Genomic DNA, 22,973 nt, shown 5'->3' with positions numbered 1-22,973 from the left:
TTCAAGAATTTTATTATGGCCAGACCGAGAAACTTACAGAAGCTTACATTTTAAGTTTATACTATGAATAGTCACAATAAATTTTACATTTTAACCCAAATATCCATATCCAAGTCAGTATCCACCAAGTCCATAACCACCAAGGCCGTATCCAGCAAGTCCATAACCTCCAAGACCGTATCCGCCAAGACCATAACCTCCAAGACCGTATCCGCCAAGACCATAACCACCGTATCCAAGACCATAACCAAGGACTGGGTAATGGACGTTGGTACGTTGAACTTGGCTCACTCCGGTGGTACCTCCTAAATTTAAATTAGATAAAATAAATAATGTTAGTAGCGTATAGTATTATTTTATACATTATAAGTAAACAAAAGAAAGGAATTACTAGAAATAAAACACTGTTCTCTGTAGAGATTAAATACAACTGGGTACTCACTCAGATTTTACTTTCTATTTAGAAATATGCTACAAATACTACGGCACTGAAAGTAGTAAGATATGTTGTACTGAATGTAATAGTTCGCTTTTATTAAATAAAATCAAGTTTTGTCATGAAATCTGAAAATGACCAAACAATGTTTTAAATATTCCACTGTTATGCAGCACCGTCGCCTTGTATGAAACGTTCGAGGAACCCGTTTAGATGTGTATTTTTCATCGTCACATAGGCAGATCCAAGGAACCTAAGGTGTCCGTGTCAGAGATTATAAGAGCAAAATACGTCGTATGAGAACCAAGGGAACGTACTTCATTTTCGTAGGATTACAAGCGAAACAACAAAAATATTATTTTCTTAGAAAGATGTGTGTTTTTTTATAAGATGGTAATTGAGCTACACTACAACTAATGATTGAGAAGGAGAACAGATGGCGTTACGTTCCATTTACACCAAGTGAAGCTTTCAAAGTTATGTCCAAACATAAAAAAACCGAAAACCGCATTTTTATTGTTACGACCCTCTGGTTCTCATGCAACGAATAGTGAGTGAATGCAGATGACTAGTGCGGTTAATTACGGCACCGAGAATCTCTTGCCACTGGATTTGGATACCTTTGTTAGAACCTATGTTTAGATATTTAACATGAAACAAACGTACTATAAGGCTTCCCCCTCTTCACAGTTAAATGTAATAAATTGGCGTCTCTTTCACGAGTGTTGCTCATATTCTTGGTTGTTCCCACCGTAAAGTAAAGGTGGACTTTTTAAAATAACTGGAAATATTGCACCGATACAAGAAAACTAACTAGCTAACTAACTTCTGGTTTAAGTAAGGCGAAGGTTCAATGAAGCGTTCAGAAAAGTTACAAAAGCTCTCCATTGACTACTGTCCTTAGTCAATAAACGGTGCAAATTGTGTTGTTTCTTGTTATGAAGTTTCTACCATTCCCCAATCACGTTCCTCCTAGGTCCGAATATTTGTCTAAGGATCTTGTTCTCAAAAACTTCCAGTCTATGTTTTTTCCCCAGAGTAAATAACCATGTTATGCAGTCATACAAAAAAACAGCCATGTTTTGTGCTTTAAATTCCTCGACATAATTTGTGACGACAAAAGATTTTGAACCGAATAATAACACGAATTCCCTGCTTTCAGTCGACACTCAATTTCTTCGTGAATAGGTTTTAAACTGTTATTATTCGTCATAGATACTTGAAAGTATCAACTTTGTCGAACGCAGTATTTGTAGTACAACAAACTTTTGCTAAGTCGTTCCTTCTTGAAAGAAAAGAAAACTACCAATAGGTCAACAGGCATAGTCGTAGCAATGTTTATTATGTTCTCTAGACTTCATCTATACTCAGTAAAATGAATGATCGCTAATATAAAAACTTGTGGCGGTCTCACTCAATTTTAACTGTGCCGAAATCAAATGCTGTAATTTAATGCTGTCCGGTGAAAATCTTTGGCTATAGAATATAGAGATAATAAATGAAAGAATTTTAACGTTTTAAAATCATTTGTGATAGAGCTCTCAACTCAACCTATCCTATGAGAAGTAACACTCTCAATTGTCATCTATCCTAATTCTCTGTTACACTGGAAAAGTAGTAAATCCAGTGAACTTTACGTCTCGTCTCATCCATCAATATACAAAGATGAGTCGTTTCCACATTCACAAGAAGGAAGCCATCTACACCATCAACAACATGTTAATGAGAAAGAAATATGGTCCTTGCATACACAAATTCACTAAACTACATTAAACACTCTACAGTTCCTAAATACTCAATGAAAGACTATAAAACTCAGATATAAAACATACTTCTGTATCAAGCAGTTCATTTCTGAGAAAGGATTAAGATTACCAATACGACATTGGTAAAGTATTTCTGTCTTTATGACACTGAATATTGTAGTACTTACGCTGTACTTTCACCCCTATAACAGTTTCATTAAGGCATGTCTCACTATTTTATTTTATTTGCTCTCGAGCAAACAGTAACACACTGTTGAGAATAATAGTAATACTAACTTACCAATGAGTCCAATAGCTTGGGCGCTGGCAACAAAAGCCAGAACAGCAAAGAGAACGATCTGGAAAGGAGAAAAGGAAGTTTTGTAAATAATAATTTCATTATTTGTTTTAAGTTGCATAAATATCTTTAATATAAATAAATAAAAGATCTACAACAAACAATTCAACGGATATCACTTCTAAAAAGACCAATCAATCTGGATCCATTCTAGTGTCTTCCATGCTTGAAACAGAAATTCTCAGTCTCTTTTCATTAGCCCTTGATTCCTGGTAGAAGCTCACCAGCAGCCCAGATGGTATGCCCAACACTGGATAATCATAAGCTATCTGGTTATCAATGTGGTTTTGCATAACAATTATGTGTTCGACCGTTTCGCAACGAACTCCACTGTAAACATAACACTTACGAATGAAGTAAACTAAAAAAAATGTGATTGCTAATGCGAGATCAAACTATTGAATAAATAACGGTTTGGCCAACATATACCTTATCGATGACGATTCTACAACTGTACTTTTGTTACAATTACCATTTCCCGACTTTTAGTTTACATTGCGCCAAACAAGTGTATTATTAGGGAATGTAGCTTGGATCACATGCTACGCTGTAGTTACCACTCTCACTACCCTGGAAACTAAAAAATTTAAGAACAAAAAAAAGAAAAAAAAAAGAACCAATATTAAACCTATTAAATGTAACTTGTTTTTTGTTGGACGTATTGACATGGTCCCAAAGAGCGAGTTTCAGGCCGCAGGTTGCAAACTGGAGAATGGGGAAAGGTATATTTGCGGATAAAATTACGGGAGTTGAACCGAAGTCCTTGGGAAATACGCATCCCTGTCGTTTAACGTATCTGTTCAACTTCAAGACAATATGTTACTATAATTTACAATTTAACGTAATCCGTGCCACATGAACTTGCTTCGGAAACTGAACCAATTCTTTCTAAATTAAAAGAAATAAACTATTTCATGTTAACGTTTTACGATTATGCTCTTTAGGCTAAGGGAGACGGTGAATCAAGGTAAGTGAATGATGATATAAGAATTGGTAGAATGAGAAAGTGGAAGGAAACGGGAGTATCCCACGAAACCCTAGGGACACAATGTTGTCCACTACAAATATACTTGGCCGGGGATCGAAGTAAGAACTCACGTACCAGAGGTAAGCGCTCGACCACTGAGCCCTCGTGCCCTCCTTCATCTCAAATCAAACACGAGTACATGAATACTGGAGTTACATGAACCAATGAGTTTAGTTACTCAATTCTAATACTCATAAAACATTAGAAAAGATAGTAAACACAGTATGAAATCTTGTTAAAAGTATTTATTTTTACTTACGGATTTTTGGAAAGCCATTTTAGTTTGTAGTCCAGTAAGAATTACTAACTGATACATAAGCTACTCTGAATCGTGTTTATATATCCAAAGATTTCGCTCAATATCCTTCCGATATTTTATCGAAACAACATAAGAATGAGTGAAAACTCAACTTTCCTTCCCAGCTTAATTACATTATTTCCTCGGAAGGATGAAATTTCTTTAATTCATTAATTGAAAAGAGTAGCTGCTATGTACTTGTGAAACCTTACAAAGGCTACATGATTTCCTGGATTTCTTGTATGTATTTATTATATTCAATTAAGTTGGTGCAAAAATAAAGATATAATATTTCATTGATTGGAATGTTCCATTATAGTTTATAACTAATTAATTAAACACCATTGCTATAGATGGAAAGTAACATAACTTATGGTGTCCTGACCTTTGGTTCTTATGTTATTGGGCTCAAATTTACAAATGGAATTATTGGAAGGATATTATTATCAGGGGCGGATCCAGGACGGATTTCTGGGGGGCGGTGGGTTGTATTACTTAGAGCTACTTTTAAGAGCTCCAAACTCTGGGATTGGTTTTATTTATATATAGAACAAAGAAAAGTTTCCCCTTCTGGGGGAGGGCATCTCCTGGATCCGCCACTGATTATTATAGAGTTTAACAGAATGCATGTTACAATGGTTGGGAGAAGATTGTATACATGAAAACAAAGACAAAAGTCCATTTCATACATAGTGAAATTCGACCTCATGCCGAATTACAAGTTGTCGCAAGTGTTGGAAAATGACGTGTGACATTGGATTGCGGAGAAACGAAATGTATGACAAGAAGTGGTCCTAAACATCTTTGAGGAAGTAATACCTGGATGACTTAATGTTATCAGAAGCAGATTGCTAGGGACACGGCACAATAATTTTCATAAAGGGAGGACACATGGCCGGTGTTTTGTGTGCTCTCACGTGGACAGAATGGCTTGGAAGAACTGGACAGAGAGAAAAAAGTAGATAGATGGCGAGTCATGCATGTGGACCACATAATGACCATACGTGATCGGTGGAGCTATTACGGAAGGCAAGTAGCATTCCATAAAATAGCGTTTTCAATGGAAAATTAGGTCCATTCAGAAAAAAGTCACCTTATGAGTGCCATGTTCGTCATAAAGCCGGCTGTGAAGCTCCGCCAAGGATAGTCGGTTACGCTTTTGCCTTCGATGCGAGCGGTGCCAGGTTTGATTCCCAGTAGGGATTCTCGGTCGAAACGGTGTGACAGCTTTCTTAGCCCTGTAATTCTGAGTGAGGTTTCCCCTCGAATTTTCTCATTCAGACCAGACAAATGTCCAGATTGTACCTAACATTGGGGTCTCAGGCCGATTCCTTATTTCTTCTTTCCTTCCGCGTGCTGTCGAGGGAAGTCATTTCTCACACGTGACGGGTTTAACGCTGCAGATGCTGGTAAGACCAAAAATTTCTAAATAAATAAATAAATTACCTTTGCTTTCTGAGTTATTGCCAATCAAATTTGGACTTTTGACGAAATTCATAAAACTAATTCGATCTTAACCAAACTCAACATAATTGTAGATTTCTATGTGCTCAATAAATAACTACGATCTTAAATTATTAAAAGCTAATCAATAAATCAGGATATAATACGATCTAACCGATGAGAAGCCATATTGAACTAAAATGAACTTTCAGTCCCTTGTAGAGATTGTCCACCAAACTGCAAGAAATAGTAGACTTTTATGGAAACATGTATGAAAACTTCGTGTATTTATGACTCTTCTGTTATATTGTTTGTTGAATATAACTTTACGATAATAATTATTATAATCAATGACATAATGCATTACTTTGTATTAATTTGTGTCACTGCTACGATTTCTTTTAACATGTCAATTGTGCTAAAAGATGGAAGAAAAAAGTAGAAGAAAATATGTGGCCAATTAACAGAACAGAAAACGTTTTTAAAAAGTATGTTGAATAAACGAAAACTGTCAGAAAGAAAAAAGAGATGGAACTAGCCTAAGTGTTAATAACGACCCTACCTTCCACGAAATAGAGGTCTGCACGAGCCGGAACTTTTTGCTATGGCCCGGCCCGGCCTGTGAGTTTATAATGTGAGGCCCGACCCGGGTCCGAAATATGTTTTAGCATTTAAGTCCGAGCCCAGACGAGCTCGTGTGATAATCAAATGAGCCCGAAATAAGCCCGAATTACAGAAACTTAATAATTAATGCAAAATTGTATTTTTATTTACAGCAATAAGTGGTTTAATTTTGTAGTTGTGCTTTAAAATTTCTTGAGAAAAAATGATCGTTGTATAGTATTTACAAAATTAGGCCCAAAAAGACCCGAGAAATATGGTTGTACAAGGTGTACAACTTTGCTTCTGCCGTTTTCCCCCCAAAATATGACGCTTTAATGAAACAAATTGCTTACCCAGGCATTATTCAAAGTATTGTCCATCGCTGGCCACTACTCTCTCCTATCTTTCGGGCAGCGTACGAATGCCGCGTTGAAAAAATGTTTCATCTTTGGAGTCGATCCACGAATCGATCCACTTTTTGACTTCTTCACAAGATCGGAAGTGTTGGTCAGCCGGGTCATGCGCCATTGATCGAAACAGGTGATAATCAGAAGAAGGAGCGATGTCTGGAGAGTATGGTTTCCCATCTTAACGTTTGCAAGTACGTTTTGACCACTTTTGCAATGTGGGGTAGAGCGTTGTCGTGCTGCACAATCACTTTGTCGTGCCTCTCGCTGTATTGCGGCCGTTTGTCCTTTAATGCTCGGCTCAAACGCATTAATTGCGTTCGATAACGATCACCTGTGATTGTTTCACTTGGTTTTAACAGCTCATAGTACACGACGCCGAGCTGGTCCCACCAAATGCAGAGCATGATCTTGGAGCCACGAATATTCGGTTTGGCCGTCAACGTGGAAGCATGGCCGGGATATCTCCATGATTTTTTGCGTTTAGGGTTATCGTAATAAACCCATTTTTCGTCCCCGGTCACAATGCAATGCAGAAATCCCTTCCGTTTTTGCCTCTGAAGCAACTGTTCACAAATACACAAACGCCGTTCAACGTCTCTTGGTTTCAACTCATCCGGGACCCAAGTTCCTTCTTTCTGAATCATACCCATGGCTTTGAGCCGTTTTGAAATGACTTGCTCTGTCACTCCCAATGATCGTGCCAATTCTTCTTGAGTTTGACGCGAGTCTTCACTCAGCAATGTCTCCAATTCTGCATCTTCGAGAACTTTCTGTCTTCCACCACTATGCCGGTCTTCGACGTTAAAGTCACTGTTCTCTCACTAATAGCATCCTCACCATAAGTGCTTGAGAGCATTCGATGATACTCAGCCGGAGTTTTCTTCATATTAAAACAAAAAAGTAGAACCTCCCGCAAAAGGCGAGAATTTGGCTCGTAAACTGACGTTTTCAATCGAGAACAACTTTACGATGCACACACACAGAAATCGACTAATGCTTGAATGGGGTTATGTTGTTATGTCTGCGATCTGTTTATTTCGACCGCTACTTACCGTTGTAGCCACCTATCGGAAAACGGCGGGAGGAAAGTTGTACACCTTGTATATTTAAAAATTTACGGCCCGGGCCCGAAGTGATATATACTTTGTCGGCCCGAGTTTGACCCCCTGGCTTCTGTCGGGGTTAAGTCTGTGGGCTAGACCTGAGCCCGTGCAGACCTCTACCACGAAAACATTATATAGATTTCCAAATGTATCGTAATCAGTAAAAATGTAACGCATATTTCTGTGACATTGAGGGTTTATTGTATTCGAGTTAATATTTATGCTCAAGTAAAATAGTGAAGTCGTGCAGAGAGGCATACTGGGTGCTGCTATAGATCCTTAACATAGTTTGAGAGCATATACGTTGTGAACCCCTACTACTGGGACATAAAAAAATTATGTAGATGTTCCAACACTGGAAGCCAAAATTTTATGTAAAGACCTTAGGGAGTGAAGTGCAACATTAATGTAGTTTTAACGAATAAGGTAATTTGAATTTTATTATTACAATTAAGCTAATAAAAACGAGATGGTAAATAACAGGAAGAATGGACTAAGGGAGCACAAGAGAGATTAACAATGCCTTTTAAAAAAATTAAAGAAATGAAAACTTATCTCCTATAATGGTTACTCTGGAGTTGCAGTGTAATTTTAAAATTCTATGGTTTAATTATCTCAATTAACTTGTTTCATTCCTAGCATAATGACAGGGTCGTGGCTACAGTACCGTGCCGTGGGGGGAAGCGAGCGGGGCGAAGGTCCCGGCAGCCGAAGTAAGGGGGCGGAACACTCTAACGGAAAAAGAAAATATTAGCTCAAGTGGTAGAGCGTTGGCTTTACATTCAAGAGTTCGCGGGTTCGATTCCTACTGCCGACATCCCGACTGTTGTTTTCCAGGGTTTTTCTCAGTCCTACCAGGCAAATGCCGGGATGATACCTATAAAACAGGCCCTGGACGATACCTTTTCAGATCTTTTCCATTGTTGTGGTTGTTGTTAGATATCTAGTATAAAATGACCTCTGAGCTGTATCTAGTGATTGTTAAATAAAAAAAATGGAATTAAAAAGTAATAAAAAGTTTTCAAAATCAAGGTAAAGCAGGGTTAATTTTTGAAACTTTTCTTACTCTTTGCGCAAACCATAGTGGCGCTTCACCAGTGGTCTGTCGACCTTACTCATATATACAGGGGAGTGCCGTCGCATACTCTCCCACGGCGCTGATTTTCCACGGCACGGCACTGCGTGGCTATCACTTGGAGGGGACTATTTCTTGTCCCTTACCACTTGGAAAGACTAGTGGTAGGGAGTGGTTTATGTCATGGCGAGTCAGCAAAAATTTTTTGAGATATCAAAGGTCAGTGATCTAGAAAGTAGCTTAGGTCAATGACCTACTGGTACTTAGGGCCACTCCCTCTATATTTTAGAAGAGGTCCTTGGCCCACCCCCTAAATTTTGGCATGGGCACCTACGGCCACCTTCTTAAAGTTTGGAAATTGCCAAGACCCGGGTATGTATCTCTGCAAGTTTTTGACGTTCATCTCGTTCCCTTTCATGGGTAAAAAATTACCAAAAATGTAAATTTCGGAGTTTGTGACCTAACTTATCCTCTTTGATAAGATCTTACATAGGTGTGTACAAGGTTCTATTTCCTTTCATAAGGCAAGGGTACATTGGTGCATCCCTCTTAAAATTTATGAGGGGTACTTAGGATCACACTTAAATTTGAGAATTGTCAAAAAAAAAAAAAAAAAAAAAAGAATTGGTAAGTATTCTCTAGAACCTTAATATATACCATTGTAAATTTGGGTTTCCCATCTTATTTCCTTTTATGGGTATAAAAATTTAAAATGTGGATATTTTTGACCTAATCTACCTGCTTTGATGAGGGCTTAGTATAATGTTGTTCATTTCCTTTCGTAAAAATAAAATGAAATGAAATCTTTAAGTTTTACGTCCCACGGTTATATCGGATAGGCCAAAGGAGACGGTGATTGTGAGAAATGAATAAAATGGTGGAATGAAGAAAGTGGAAGGATACGGGAGAACCCTGAGGAAACCCATGCACACGGTGTTTGTCCTCCAGAAGGTTCACTTGGTGCAAACTGGGATCGAACCAAGGACCCCGTACAACAGAGGTGAACGCTCTACCACTGAGCCACCGCAGTCCCCTTTCGTAGAACTTGGGTATATTTGTGCACGTTTCCTAAATTTTGGGAAGGGTACATTGGCCTACCCTTTAAGTTTAAAAATTGCCCAAAAATTGGTAAACGTTCTCTTTCTGTAAATTTAGTTAGTCCTACTTAACACTTCTTTTATGGTTAAAAAAATGCCAAATATTAGTATTGCCACGTGTTCAGTTATTAACCTAATTTATCTTCCTTCCGGGGGCTTTAACATGTTATATGATTATATGTTTGACTAGTGGGTTCTATTTTATTTTTATTTTCTTATCACGTAAAACATGTATACTTTGATGCAACCTTTTTCAAATTTATTAGGTGTACATGGGACTACTCATTAAATTTGGGAATTACAAGTTACAAATTTGGTAAACATTCTCTAGACTTCACTGTAAATTTGGATGGTTCTGCTTATTCCCTTCTATGGGTAAATTCAAAAGTGGAGGTTATTGGGTTAATTTATCTCCTTAGACGAGATTTTACTACAACATATGGTTATATAGTTAAGTACATGGTCAATTATTTTTTCATATTACTTCGGTACTTTGAAGCATTCCTCTTAAATTTTGGGATACCCTTAAATTTGACCCAGCTCCCGCCAAATGAACTTTGTGGTGGACAAACACCGTGTGCGTGGGTTTTCTCGGGGTTCTCCCGTTTCCTCCCACTATCTTCATTCCACCATTTCATTCATTTCTCATCTTCACCGTCTCCTTTAGCCTAACCGGCATAACCGTGGGACGTACAACTCAAAGATTTCATTTCCTTAAATTTGAGAATTGTGATAAAATTTGGTAAATGTTCTCTAGGACCCGAATATATATATTTGTAAATTTAATTGGTACTTCTCATTCCCTTTAATGGGTTAAAAAATGGAGGTTTTTGATCTTTTATATCCTCTTTGATGAATGTTTAGTGAACTATATCGCATACCTGTTGAAAGAGTGTTACAACTATAAATATGGCAACTTTGAGTTACCATCGCCATTCGAAGCGAGCTCTACATGGTGGTAATTTCCCACAAACGTAACAAAAAAATCTTAACCCATAGATGGCAGAAATACCGGTATTCGAGGGAGCGATTTTGATATAGTAACAAACTTTAAAATTAATTTTCCCACAAATGTGTATTATTGACTTGTAACTGTCTTCCACCGGATGTGAGATATTTTTAATAGATGAGTACAGGGATAAGTCTCTTTTTATGGTATATAGGTACAATAATACATTAATTTTAAATTGGGCAAGGAACCTCTTAAATTTTGGAATTGTTAAAATATATATGTATACATAGGTAAATGTTTCTCTAAGACTTCGTTAAAGTTGGTTGGTTCTGTATATATCCCACTTTATTGGTACAATATTCTCGAAACTATATCATCAAAAATAACACTTTATATTTGGCGGGAAAAATGAATTAGCATGAGATGATAAGTTTAAATGTTATGCCTAACGGTCACCAAGATTGATCCCAACATAACCATATATATTGCCTTTCATTGAATATGATTGCCTCGAAATGAAGAGAAAGTCATTTAATCCACTTAAATTTTGGAATGGTCAAATAAAAATTCGCATTTATTCATTAGGACTCTCGTAAATTTGGATTATGTAACTTGTGTTCTTGCATGTATAAAACACTAAAATTGAAATTTAAACATGTTGAAACTTAAGCTAGGCTGCCATGCCGCAAGAATCTTGTAAATGTCATTTAAAAAATCTTGGAACTTCATCTTCCTATTTACTATTTACACAGAACTTTCTGAAAGCAAAAAACGTGTATTTTCGTGCACCTCTGCTTCCCGTCCAAAAGAATCTGTCGTTTCAGAAGAGGCGAAAACTTGTTTTTGCTTTATACTAGTGGAAGGTCCTTAATAGGTAGCAAACAAGACGAAACATAAAGTTGCATATGGTTTTACTCCTTGCACGATTAAAAAAAAATGTAGAATGTCTTTTTCAAGACTATTACATGGCGAAATATTGTAGGATTGCAAGATATTTTAAATGAGAGCTACAAGGTTTTTTCAGCATGGCAACCTAGTTTTAGACACAATTCATAGCCGAAGGTTATTGGTGTCAAAGTTCTAAAACTTGGATCCTGATAGGTAATCATTGTTGAAATATGATATTATTTCTTTTTCTAAGCTTCTAATTTGGGGATGTTTGCGAGAGGTACAGCAATAAAATCTCATAAATCATAAAATTTACATACAGTGACCAGTATATACAAACTACTATTAATTTGTATTATTATTATCAAAAATCAAACAGATATGTTGCTATGTAATGGACTTTCAGTAAAGCCTGGAGTCAGTCGAAAACGTTTGGGAATCAATGGGTTAAACTACAGGTAACGCAAACGGCATAATTCGTATAAAAACGAAGTATAATGTAAGTATAAAATCCACAAGGGAAAGTTTCACTCACGTTCGGACAATGTCACCCCTCTTACTGAAACAAGGTGTAAGATTCAAAACTCTTGTATTCAATTTTTTCTTATATTTCACTGGAAAGAAATGAAATGGAACAGTAATATTTCAAGAATTTTATTATGGCCAGATCGAGAAGGTTACAAAAATTCACATTTAAGTTTAAAATATGAATAGGCAAAATAAATTTGACTTTTTAACCCAAATATCCATATCCAAGTCCGTATCCACCAAGGCCGTATCCGCCAAGTCCATAACCTCCAAGACCGTATCCACGAAGACCATAACCTCCAAGACCGTATCCACCAAGACCATAACCACCGTATCCAATACCAAGGACTGGAGGATAATGGATATTGGTACGTTGAACTTGGCTCACTCCAGTGGTACCTACATTTAAATTAAAAAGGAAATAGTGTTAGTTCTTTATCGGTTCATTTTACAAATTATAAGTAAACAAAAGAAAGAGACTACTAGAAACGAAACATTATCATATCCGAGGATTGAAAACGACTGGTCGCTGAGCTCAGATTTTAATTTCCATCTAGAAATTTATGGGAAAAAAATGAACCTACACCACCGGAAATGCATTACATTATATTGTTAACTATAAACACTTTAGTTACCATATATTTCCGCAGATACGACGACCTGCAGATAAGGTGTGGTAAAAATTTTGTAAAATTTTATAGTTTTAGCTTAAATCGTTCTATCAGGCGAACCTCAAACGTTCAACGGACTATAAGTTTAATTTAGATGAGCGATCATCATTTGGATAATAATGCTGTATAGCGTACGTAATTTTTCGAATTTTATTTTCCTGCATGTTGCAGATTGTTGCAAATATTCGTGCATTCGATAAGTTGTAGTAAGTTTAACTAAATTGGTGAGTTTTTTGTTTCATGTTTTAATTAAATAAATTTCAATTATTGTTATTTGTATATCCCATATTACGACCCCAGATTTTGAAATTCTTTTTTTATATATATAATTTAGCTATAGTTTTATCTGCAAAAATATACGGTAATTTGTCTTTATTAAATTGAGCTAAATTTACGAAGTTGTAGTATATCATGAAACCTGGTGACAAGCAAGGAATGTTTAAAATATTTCTCTGGGTAATATAGGAACAGAAGAGATTTGCCTCAGTTAACAGCCCAATATGATAGAGCGCTGAAACTAGAACTGTTGGAAGTCTTAGTTGTTGCAGCCGTAAAATATATATAACGTCATTTATGTGAGTAATTAGCTCATGTTTAGTCACTTAACACTTCTTTCCTTCATTACCAATCCTAGTCAATCTCCTGAGCAATGTAGATATATTACTTGAAATACTTTGCTGAAGTCAGTGTAGTTGTAACAATGTTTCAGGATTCTCGACTTTACTTATAGTTAATAAACAGAAATATTGTTAATAGTGTAAAGTCATGAATTAAAGAAAGACTAACTTTATAGACATCCATGTGGTGACTTCGCCCAATTTCCTGTGTACCAAATAGATGTAATTTCATATCATCAACTGCAAATCTTTGGCAACAAGCTACAGAGATCGTGAAAGAATGTTCACGGTTTAACAATACTTGTAATGGATTCTTCCTATTACCCTGGGAAATGTTACATTAATTTATTTAATATTTGTAATATTGATGTATCTATTACCAGTTCCCGCCAAGATTTATTTATTAAGATTTCACGCCAATTATTCAAAATTTCCAAATTGTAGTGCAGTTAAACTTCACCTCGGCTTTATAAATAAATTTCTATCTAGGAAGAAGCCTAGAAATCCAACCAGAAGAGAAGCAGACCAGAGTAAACTGAAGTTCTATACAAGTAACGACACAACAGTCATTTTGAGAATATCTGGGGATTGTTACGGTTATCTTAATTGGTTAATCATCTGTATCAGAATTCTTCATTGGCTATTCCATTCTTAATTGCACAATATGCTGGCATTACTAACGTAGTAGAACTTCAACTACTTTGAAAGAAGCGAGATGTGGTGTACAAACACCATTATGCGCGACTTTTCTTGGGATTCTCTCTCTTCTTCCAACTTTCTTCATTTCAGTATTTTACTCATTTTTATTGTCACCGTCTCCCTTACTCTAAAGGACACAACTGTGGAAAGGAGAACTGAATAATTTCATTTCATTTTTGAACGAAATCGAGAGACTGGCGCCCTCTACTTAGTTACTATAGTTCTTTTCTTTCTTTCTTGGCAATTATATTTAAGATTGTATTTATACACCTTCGTACTCAGCTACAGTGTTTAAAATGTATGTCAGTAGACTATTTAGTTTTATTTGATTCTGAGCAAACGTTATATATACTTGTTTGCATCGTGTAAGAGCAATAATAATAATAATAATAATAATAATAATAATAATAATAATAATAATAATAATAATAATAATAATAATAATAATAATAATAAACTCACCAATGAGTCCAATAGCTTGGGCGCTGGCAACAAAAGCCAGAACGGCGAACAAAACAATCTGGAAAGGACAAAAACAACTTTTGTAAACCGTAATTTATATTATATTTTGAGTTAAGGTGCATGCATGCATGCTTCAAATACATATTAACTAATGAGAGGACTCTAACATATATATTGACTACTTATAATCAATATTGCTTCAGAAATATTCATGGTAAAAGTAACATATGATTGCTTAATCGTGTCATGGTGAACTATCTTGACGTGTGTCGGTTATATAACAGTCAATTTGTGTTACCGCCCATAATACAGGAGAGCGCAAAATATTAAGTAGAGAATACATAAAGGTACAACCAGGCCCGTATTTATATATTGTGCGCCCCTGTGCTCTAAATAATTTCCTCCCCCCCCCAAAAAAAATATCAATATTATAGTTGAATTCACAGCTTTTGGAGTTGCTGAGATGAATAGTGACAGTTTTAATTCAATTCAACTTCAGGGTCATACTCCACTCCCCAGGTAGTGGACGAGATTTTAAAAGTAATCAAAAACGACAGATATTAAGTGTCGAATTCATAGTTTTCGAGATTAACAGTATGAGTTTTCATAATGTTCAAGTTCATATTCACCCCTTGGTGGTGGTGGGGGGGAGGATTACTTTTTAAACATAATCAGATAAGCATACTAATTAGCAACTCCTGTAATTAGGGCAAATTAAACACATTAACATATTTTCTCGCACGTGTACGGGACTCTGCAGGTTGCTAGTTTTAAATATGAAATCCAAAATTTTCCCGTCCTCTGAATTCTACCGCCCTGTGCTAGAGCACAGAATAGCGCTTACTTAAATACGGGGCTGGGTACAACATGTTCCGTTTTAGCCTGAACACGACTTCGTATTAGGTCCCAATTCTGACTTTTTTTCGAACTCAAGTCGGGGCGCGGAAATGTCTTACTTTTTATTGTTATTTTATTTACACAGCTATTGTTATTTTTCTCTTATAAACCTTGAAGGACTCATTGCTAACGCCTACAGTTTAATCGATAAATTGTCAATTGGAAAAGATTTTTGAACTCACGAGAAAATGAGAATATTTCTTCATTTTTGTAAAATCCTACCCGAACTTTTCTTTCTTTGCTATAAAAAAAGGACATGCCCAGGTAAAACAGTTTTTTTTTTTTTTTTTTTTTTGTTATCCTAAGGAAAGTTTTGATAAACATAATCTTTTCTAAGATAAATCCACTTCCTTCTCTTCCTGATACACACACACTGGCCATTGATGGATTTCATTATCAGATAATACAATTCTCAAAGAAATCAAACATATTGCACGATAATTAGAAAGTTTCTGAAACGATTTCAATCGCAAAGAATAGGACTATTTAAAAGACTTAAAGAAAGTATTTATTGTGTTCTACTAAAATCAGGTAATTTTAAAGAATGTTATCGTGGAACAAAATAAATAAACAAATATATAAATACATAAAAGTACAAATGCACTTTTGAGTCGATTGATTTACTGAATCAAATCGATCGTAGAACGATCCAATTTTGCATTCGGTTATTCAGTACATACACTAAACAACCCCTTTTATGTTTAGTTCAACATATCTAAAGTGTCCATGATCATTGGTGTAGTAAGGGGGGAGGGTCCGGGGTTAAGACTCCGAAGGAATGTTATTTACTATTTTAAAGGAAATGCAATATCTTGCAGAATTTTCACATTTCCACGAATAAAGTTAGAAAAGCCCCTGCCTCCCGCCGAAACAAAGTCGTAAATACGCCATTATCCATCATATATTGAATCGTGGATAATTGTATATGTAATTAGTGGTAATCGATTACATTATGATTTTCACGAGAGAATGAAATAGAAAACGTGGTGCAATAGCTCTGTTTTACAGTGTAAAACTTACAAATTGAATACCTGTCAACACTGGATCTTACCCGCCTACCAGCTTACCAACACAATGTTCCACACGGATGATTTCTGATTTCTCCCGGGTGGGAATTTCAATACACTAACAGTGAAGAAGTAATACTGCGAAATTACTTAGAATTCATATTAGGAACAATATTATATCTCGTTCCATAGGAATTTATTAGCTTCGGAGATAAATTTCCCCCGGGCCAAGTCCTGAAATCACTGGTGTCCTCTGACGGGATAACTTGATGACTACAGTTGTTACAGTAGATCGATGAGTGAAATAATTTCTGTCACTTCCGCTGTTAGTAAAATAAGATCCCAACAACTTGACTGCTATGAAAAGAAAGCACAGATCACCATGCATTTCAACACAGTGGATATATGAGACGAGACATCTAAAAAGAAGAGTGTCCGAACAAGTACTTGTTTTAAATAATCCCACCGCGAATCGTACCCGAGACCTCATGCGTACAAACCAACCACGTTATCCACTGGACTACAAAGGTTCTCTCAGGCAATTAAGGTAGAAATTTTACTCCAGAAATTACAACTAGTCATGGCCAGTTTCTCGAAATTTTACAAGTCATATATATTATAATACAGGACATTAAAATAATAGTAAGATATTTGATAAACACTAGTCGGGGTTTTACCTGCAATTTGTCGTATTCGTTTATAATTATATGATACATTCAGCTATAAATGGATTTCCATCATATCCGAGCTAGCACTATAAGAGTAGTAACTTTTGTAAAATAAGACCCAGAAAACGCATGTTCAACTTTATACAAATATGTACTTTTCTCTATTATTTAAGCTAATAACTTTTAACGTAGTATTACCTGTAATAATAGTAATAAACAGTGAGAGACTGTAAAAAGGATCATGCACTAGGTGTTTCGATTTTGTTCGATAGATGGCAACAGCTGGAGGATGTTTGCTACCATCTAGTAGCGATATGTATAATTTCTACAACTTTAGTTTCAACAGCTGAAAATATAGTGAGATATAGATTACAACCGTTAGTCACCGTTAGCCGTTAAGATGTTAACGGATTGACTCCATTAACGGCTGTACCTATCTATACCAGAAAAAAATTGATAAATTAGCTTTGGTTCAACCGTTATCGTGCGAATTAACGGACGTATCGTACTGGCAATACAATATTGTATCCTATACTAATTTTCAACATGATATAGAGCTCCCTCCTTCCTATATGATTAACATACTAGCGTTTACCGTGGGAAACCGTCTTCGATTACACGATGCAAGCACAGACAACAAGTCCCAACAGTGACCCACAAATTGAATGGTAGGCTATCAACTGTTAAACTCTGGTTGTATGTTCCAATTAGCTGCTCTGCCGAGCGTTTGGCAACTAACTCAATCAATGTCTCTTATTAAAAAAAAAAAAAAAAAAAAGGAAAATTGCGTTTGAGAATGCAAAGTCGAAAAGGTTGGATGAATCACGGAAAATTGTTGGTTGAGTACATAAACTTTAAAACTACGTTGGGCCAATGAATTTTTGTACTTGATTATTCTCAACCATGTCGACCATTAGCTTACTGTTGGATAAATGAGGCCATATTGTTGGTTGCAGAACATACAATTCACACTATATTGCGCCAATGAATTTTTGTAGTTGACTATTCCCAACTATGTCAACCATTAGCCTACGATTGGATAAATGAGGGCATACTGTTGGTTGACCAACACAAACTTGAAAAGTAAGTTGGGCAAAAATATTTTTTTTTAAGTTTTAACTTTGTAATTTATTAACCTATTCCCAATCATATGCCAACCATTAACTAACGCACACCTTACAAAGTGTACTGTTAGGAAATGTGGTTCCGCGTTATGTTGTTGGTCCAAGGGACACATTACGTATCGATCTTCTCAAAATTTGCGGATTCCGTCGCAACGCAACGCAAAAAAAGCACTTGCAGTCGGTATGACGAATATAGCAAACTAAAACGCAAATTTTGGATTGGCTTGACGCAAACCACTATGGAAAGAGACCCCAAGATTTATATAGTCTTGGGAACTGGAAGGGATACAAAAGTTCATTCAAACTAATCATGTTTCTACTAAGTGTAACCTGTGTGTTTGTTGGAGTTTAACGTCCTTTCCAACTGCTAGCCAATATAAAATATAGACCTGCAGTTTATCACGGAAACCGTAGCATAATATTCTCACAACGGTAATCGAACTCCGGACTCTCAAATTCAAGACGAGTACATGAACCATTCATCCACTTCATGAATTAAATTAGTGTAAATGTTGTCTTTTAACATTCATAAAAGATTGAAAAAATCATACAATAACGTACGGTTTGAAATCTAGCCAAAAGTATTCAGTTTTACTTACGGATTTTTGGAAAGCCATTTTGATTTCTAGTCCAGTAAGGATAACTAACTGATGCAGAAGCTGTTCTGAACAGTCTTTATATATCCAAAGATTTCCCTCAGTATCCTTCCGATATGTTATTGAAACAACATAAGAAAAAGTGAAAATTAAACATTCCTTCTCCAGGTTAAGTATAATGTTTCCTCAGAAGGATAAAATTTCTTTCTCATTAAATGGAAAGAGTGGTTGATATGTATTTGTGAAACTTTTCACAGGCAATATGATTTCCTGGCTTTCTTGTACGTATTTATTATATTTAATTAAACTGATGTTAAAATATTCATTTAATACGTCTTGATTGTAATGTTCTATTATAGTTTGTAACAAGTAATTAATTAGAAACTACTGCTACAGATGGAAAGCAACTTAACTTTTGGTGTTCCGAACTTTGGTCTTAATGTTTTGGACTCCATATGGACTTATTGAAAGAATATTATTATAGGGTCTTACAGAAGACATGTTAGAATGATTGGTAGAAGATTCTACATACGAAAAAAGAGAACAGTCCATATCACACATAGTGAAATTCGGCGTCATGACCGAGTTATAATTTATCGCAAATATTGGAAAATATCATGTAATGTTGCATTGCGGATAAGTGAAATGTATGACAAGAAGTTTTCTTAAACATCTTTGAGGAAGTAATTCGAGAATGACTCAATGCTGTCAGAAGCCGAGTGGTAGGGACACGGCACAATAATTTTCATAAAGCCAGGACACGGAATCGGAATTTGTGTGCTCTGATGTGGACAGATTGACGTAGAAGAACTGGACAGAGAAAAGGCGAAAAACGGGTAATCATGCGCGTAATGAAACCACTTGGGGGCATTCTTCGTTTTAAGATTAATATGAATTTGCAGTATTATAATGTGCAAACCTTTGGTTTCCGAGTTAGTAATCACCAAATTTGCACTTTTGATTCTGTAAAATGAAGAAATTCATAAAACTAATTCGATCTTGATCAAAATCATCCTGCACAGTAAATATGTGCGATTTCAAATTATTAAAAGCTAATCAATAAATCAGGATATATAAGGACTTGGGTGCAACTCCCGTATCATAATATAAATAATGTACAGAGACGATCTAAAGGATGAGCAGGAATATTGAACTAAAATAAACTTCCAATTCCTTGTGGAGATTGTCCACCAAACTGCATCTACAGTTAGGGAATAGTAGACTTTTACATGTATGAAAAGGTATGTGTTTATTACTCTTCTATTGTATTGTTTGTTCAGTATAGTTTTATTATAATAATTAATGACATAATAGCAAATGCATTATTTTGTATTAATTTCTGTCACTGTTACGATTTCTTTTAATATGTCAATGGCGCTAAAAAGTAGAAGAAAAAACTGTGGCCTCTAATGGAACAGAAAACGATAAAAGGAAGTTGGATAAATAAAAACTGTCAGGGAGAGAACAATAAGAAGGAAAAAAAGCACCTGTAAGTGTTAATAAAGCCCCCACCTTTCACGAACACTGTATATTGATCTCCAATATTGTGTGTTCCTATAGATCCTTAACATAGTTTGAGAGCATATACGTTGTGAACCGCTAGTACTAGAACATTAAAAAAATATATAGATGTTCCAACACTGGAAGCAAAAATTATCGAGACCTTATTGAAAAAATGAAATTAAATCTTTGAGTTTTACGTCCCACATTTATGCTAAAGGAGACGGTTATGATGAGTAATGAATGAAATGGTGGAATGAAGAAAGTGGGAGGAAACCTGAGCACTCTGAGAAAATCCATGCACACCACACTTGGTGCGAACTGGGATCGAATCAAGGACCCCATGCACCAAAGGTGTACTCTCTAGCCTTGAGCCACCTCAGTCTCCTCTTGTAAAAGATGGGCATATTTGTGCACTTTTCTTAAATTTTGGAAGGGGTACATTGGCCCGCCCCTTAACTTTAAAAATTGTACCAAAAATTGGTAAATGTTTCCTTTCTGTAAATTTGGTTAGTCCTACTTAACACTTCTATGGTTTTAAAAAATGCTAAATATTAGTATTGCCACATGTTTAGTTCTTAATCTAATTTATCTTCTTTCCTGAGACTTTAACGCGTTATATGATTATATGTTTGACTAGAGGGATTTATTTTATTTTTATTTTCTTATCTCATAAAGCATATATACTTTGATAAAACCTTTTCCATTTGTTAGTGGTACATAGGACTACTCCTTAAATTTGGGAATTGGCAAGTTACAAAAGTCGGTAAACATTCTCTAGATTTTAATGTAAATTTGGGTGGTTCTGATTATTCCCTTCTATGGATAAATTCAAAAGTAGAGCTTGTTGACCTAATCTATGAGATTTTACTACAACATATGGTTATATGGTTAAGTACATGGTCAATTCGTTTTTCATATTACTTCGGTACACTGATGCATTCCTCTTAAATTTTCGGATACCCTTAAATTTTTAGAATGTGATAAAATAAAATTTGGTAAATGTTCTCTTGGACCCGAATATATGTTTTTGTAAATTTAATTGGTACTGCACGTTCCGTTTAATGGGTTAAAAAATGGAGTTTTTTAAATCTTTTACATCCTCTTTGACGAATCTTTAGTGTAATATATCATATACTTGTTGGAAGAGTGTTACATCTCAAAAAAAAAAATGGCAATTTTAAGTTACCATCGCCATTCGAAGCGAGCTCTATATGGTAGTAATTTCCCATAAACGTAACTAAAAAAACTTAACTTATAGATGGCAAAAATACCAGTATTCTAGGGGACGATATTGATAAAATAACAATTTTCAAATTCATTTTCCCATAAATGTCTATTTTTGACTTGTAACTGTTTGCGCCGGGTGTGCAATATGTTTAATAGAAGAGTAAAGGGATAATTGTCTTTTTTATAGGATACAGGTACATAATGCATTTTTTTTTAAATTTGAGAGGGAACCTCTTAAATTTTAGAATTGTTAAAATATTCGCGTATATACATGGGTAAATGTTTCTCTATTACTCTGTTAAAATTTGTTGGTTCTCCATACATATATTTTACAATATTCTCGAGAATATATTGTCAAATATAAGATTTTATATTTGGCGGGAGAATGAATTAGCATGAGGCGATATGTTTAAATGTTATGCTTACCGCTCATTAAGATAGATCGCAACGTAACCACTGGATTGTGTTTCACTGAGCATGAGTACCTCGAGATCAAGAAAAGGTCATTTGATCTATTCTTAAATTTTGCAATTATCAAATAAAAATTAATTAGGACTCTCGTGAATTTGGATGATCTAACTTATGTTCTTGCATTAAAAAAATACCAAAATTTGAAATTTAAACATGTTGGAACTTAAGCTAGGCTGCCATGCTGCAAGAATCTTGTAATTGTCATTTAAAATACTTGCAACTCCATCTTTCTATTTACTATTTACATATAACTTACTGAAAGCAAGGAAGATATCTCCACTCATACAGCACTGCACTCTAGTGGATAAATAGTGAACTTCCTCATTAACAACGTGAGCTTCCCCTTCCCGTCCAAAAGAATCCATCGTTTTAGAAGCGGCAAAACTGGTTTTTGCTTTATGCTAGTGGAAGGACGATAGCAGGTAGCAAGCAAGACAAAACAGAAAGTGGCACATGGTTTGACTCCTTGCAAGATAAAAAATGTTGTATGTCCCTTTCAAGACTATGTTTATATGCAGAAATATTGTAGAGTTGCAACTTTTTTTATGACAGCTACAAGATTCTTGAAGCATGGCCAGCTTTAGGCACAGCTGATAGTCCAAGATTATTGCTGTAAAAGCTGTAGAACTTGGATTATGATAGGTAATCATTGTTGAAATATGATATTATATTTATATCTAGGTTCTAATTTGGGGATGTTTGCGAGAGGTACAGCAATAAAATCTCATAAAACATAAAATCTACATACAGTGACCAGTATATACAAACTACTATTAATTTGTATTATTATTATCAAATATCAAACAAATATGTCGCTATGTCCTGCACGTTCAGTAAAGCCCGGCGTCAGTCAAAAACGGTTGGGAATCAAAGGGTTAAACTACAGGTAACGCAAACGGTATAATTCGTATAGAAACGGAGTATAATGTTAGTATAAAATCCACAAGGGGAAAATTTCAATCACGTTCGAACAATGTCACCCCTCTTACTGAAACAAGGTGTAAGATTCAAAACTCTTGTATTCAATTTTTTTCTTATATTTCACTCGAAAGAAATGAAATGGAACAG

General features: G+C 35.5%; 1 protein-coding gene and 1 long non-coding RNA gene across 2 annotated transcripts; both read right to left on the bottom strand.

Annotated features, from left to right (window-relative positions):
* Positions 1–24: 24 nt before the first annotated feature.
* LOC145670576 (uncharacterized) lies at positions 25–3,912 on the bottom strand. The gene is made up of 3 exons (XM_081739378.1): positions 3,826–3,912; positions 2,483–2,540; positions 25–305 (listed from the first exon to the last, which is right to left on the bottom strand). The coding sequence occupies exons 1-3, from the start codon at positions 3,880–3,882 to the stop codon at positions 115–117; spliced, it is 306 nt and encodes a 101-aa protein (XP_081595504.1). The 5' UTR covers positions 3,883–3,912; the 3' UTR covers positions 25–114.
* An 8,190-nt stretch (positions 3,913–12,102) lies between these two features.
* Positions 12,103–18,736, bottom strand: LOC145670575 (uncharacterized). The gene is made up of 3 exons (XR_014128342.1): positions 18,708–18,736; positions 14,413–14,470; positions 12,103–12,362 (listed from the first exon to the last, which is right to left on the bottom strand). It is a non-coding gene; the product is annotated as an uncharacterized LOC145670575 (long non-coding RNA).
* Between the last annotated feature and the right edge of the window lie 4,237 nt (positions 18,737–22,973).

Source organism: Thermobia domestica, chromosome 14, assembly GCF_964235325.1.
Source record: "Thermobia domestica chromosome 14, izTheDome1.hap1.1, whole genome shotgun sequence".
NCBI classification, from domain to species: Eukaryota; Metazoa; Arthropoda; class Insecta; order Zygentoma; family Lepismatidae; genus Thermobia; species Thermobia domestica.
The sequence above is the reverse complement of the archived record's forward strand: the minus strand, read 5'-3'. Positions and strand labels throughout refer to the sequence as shown.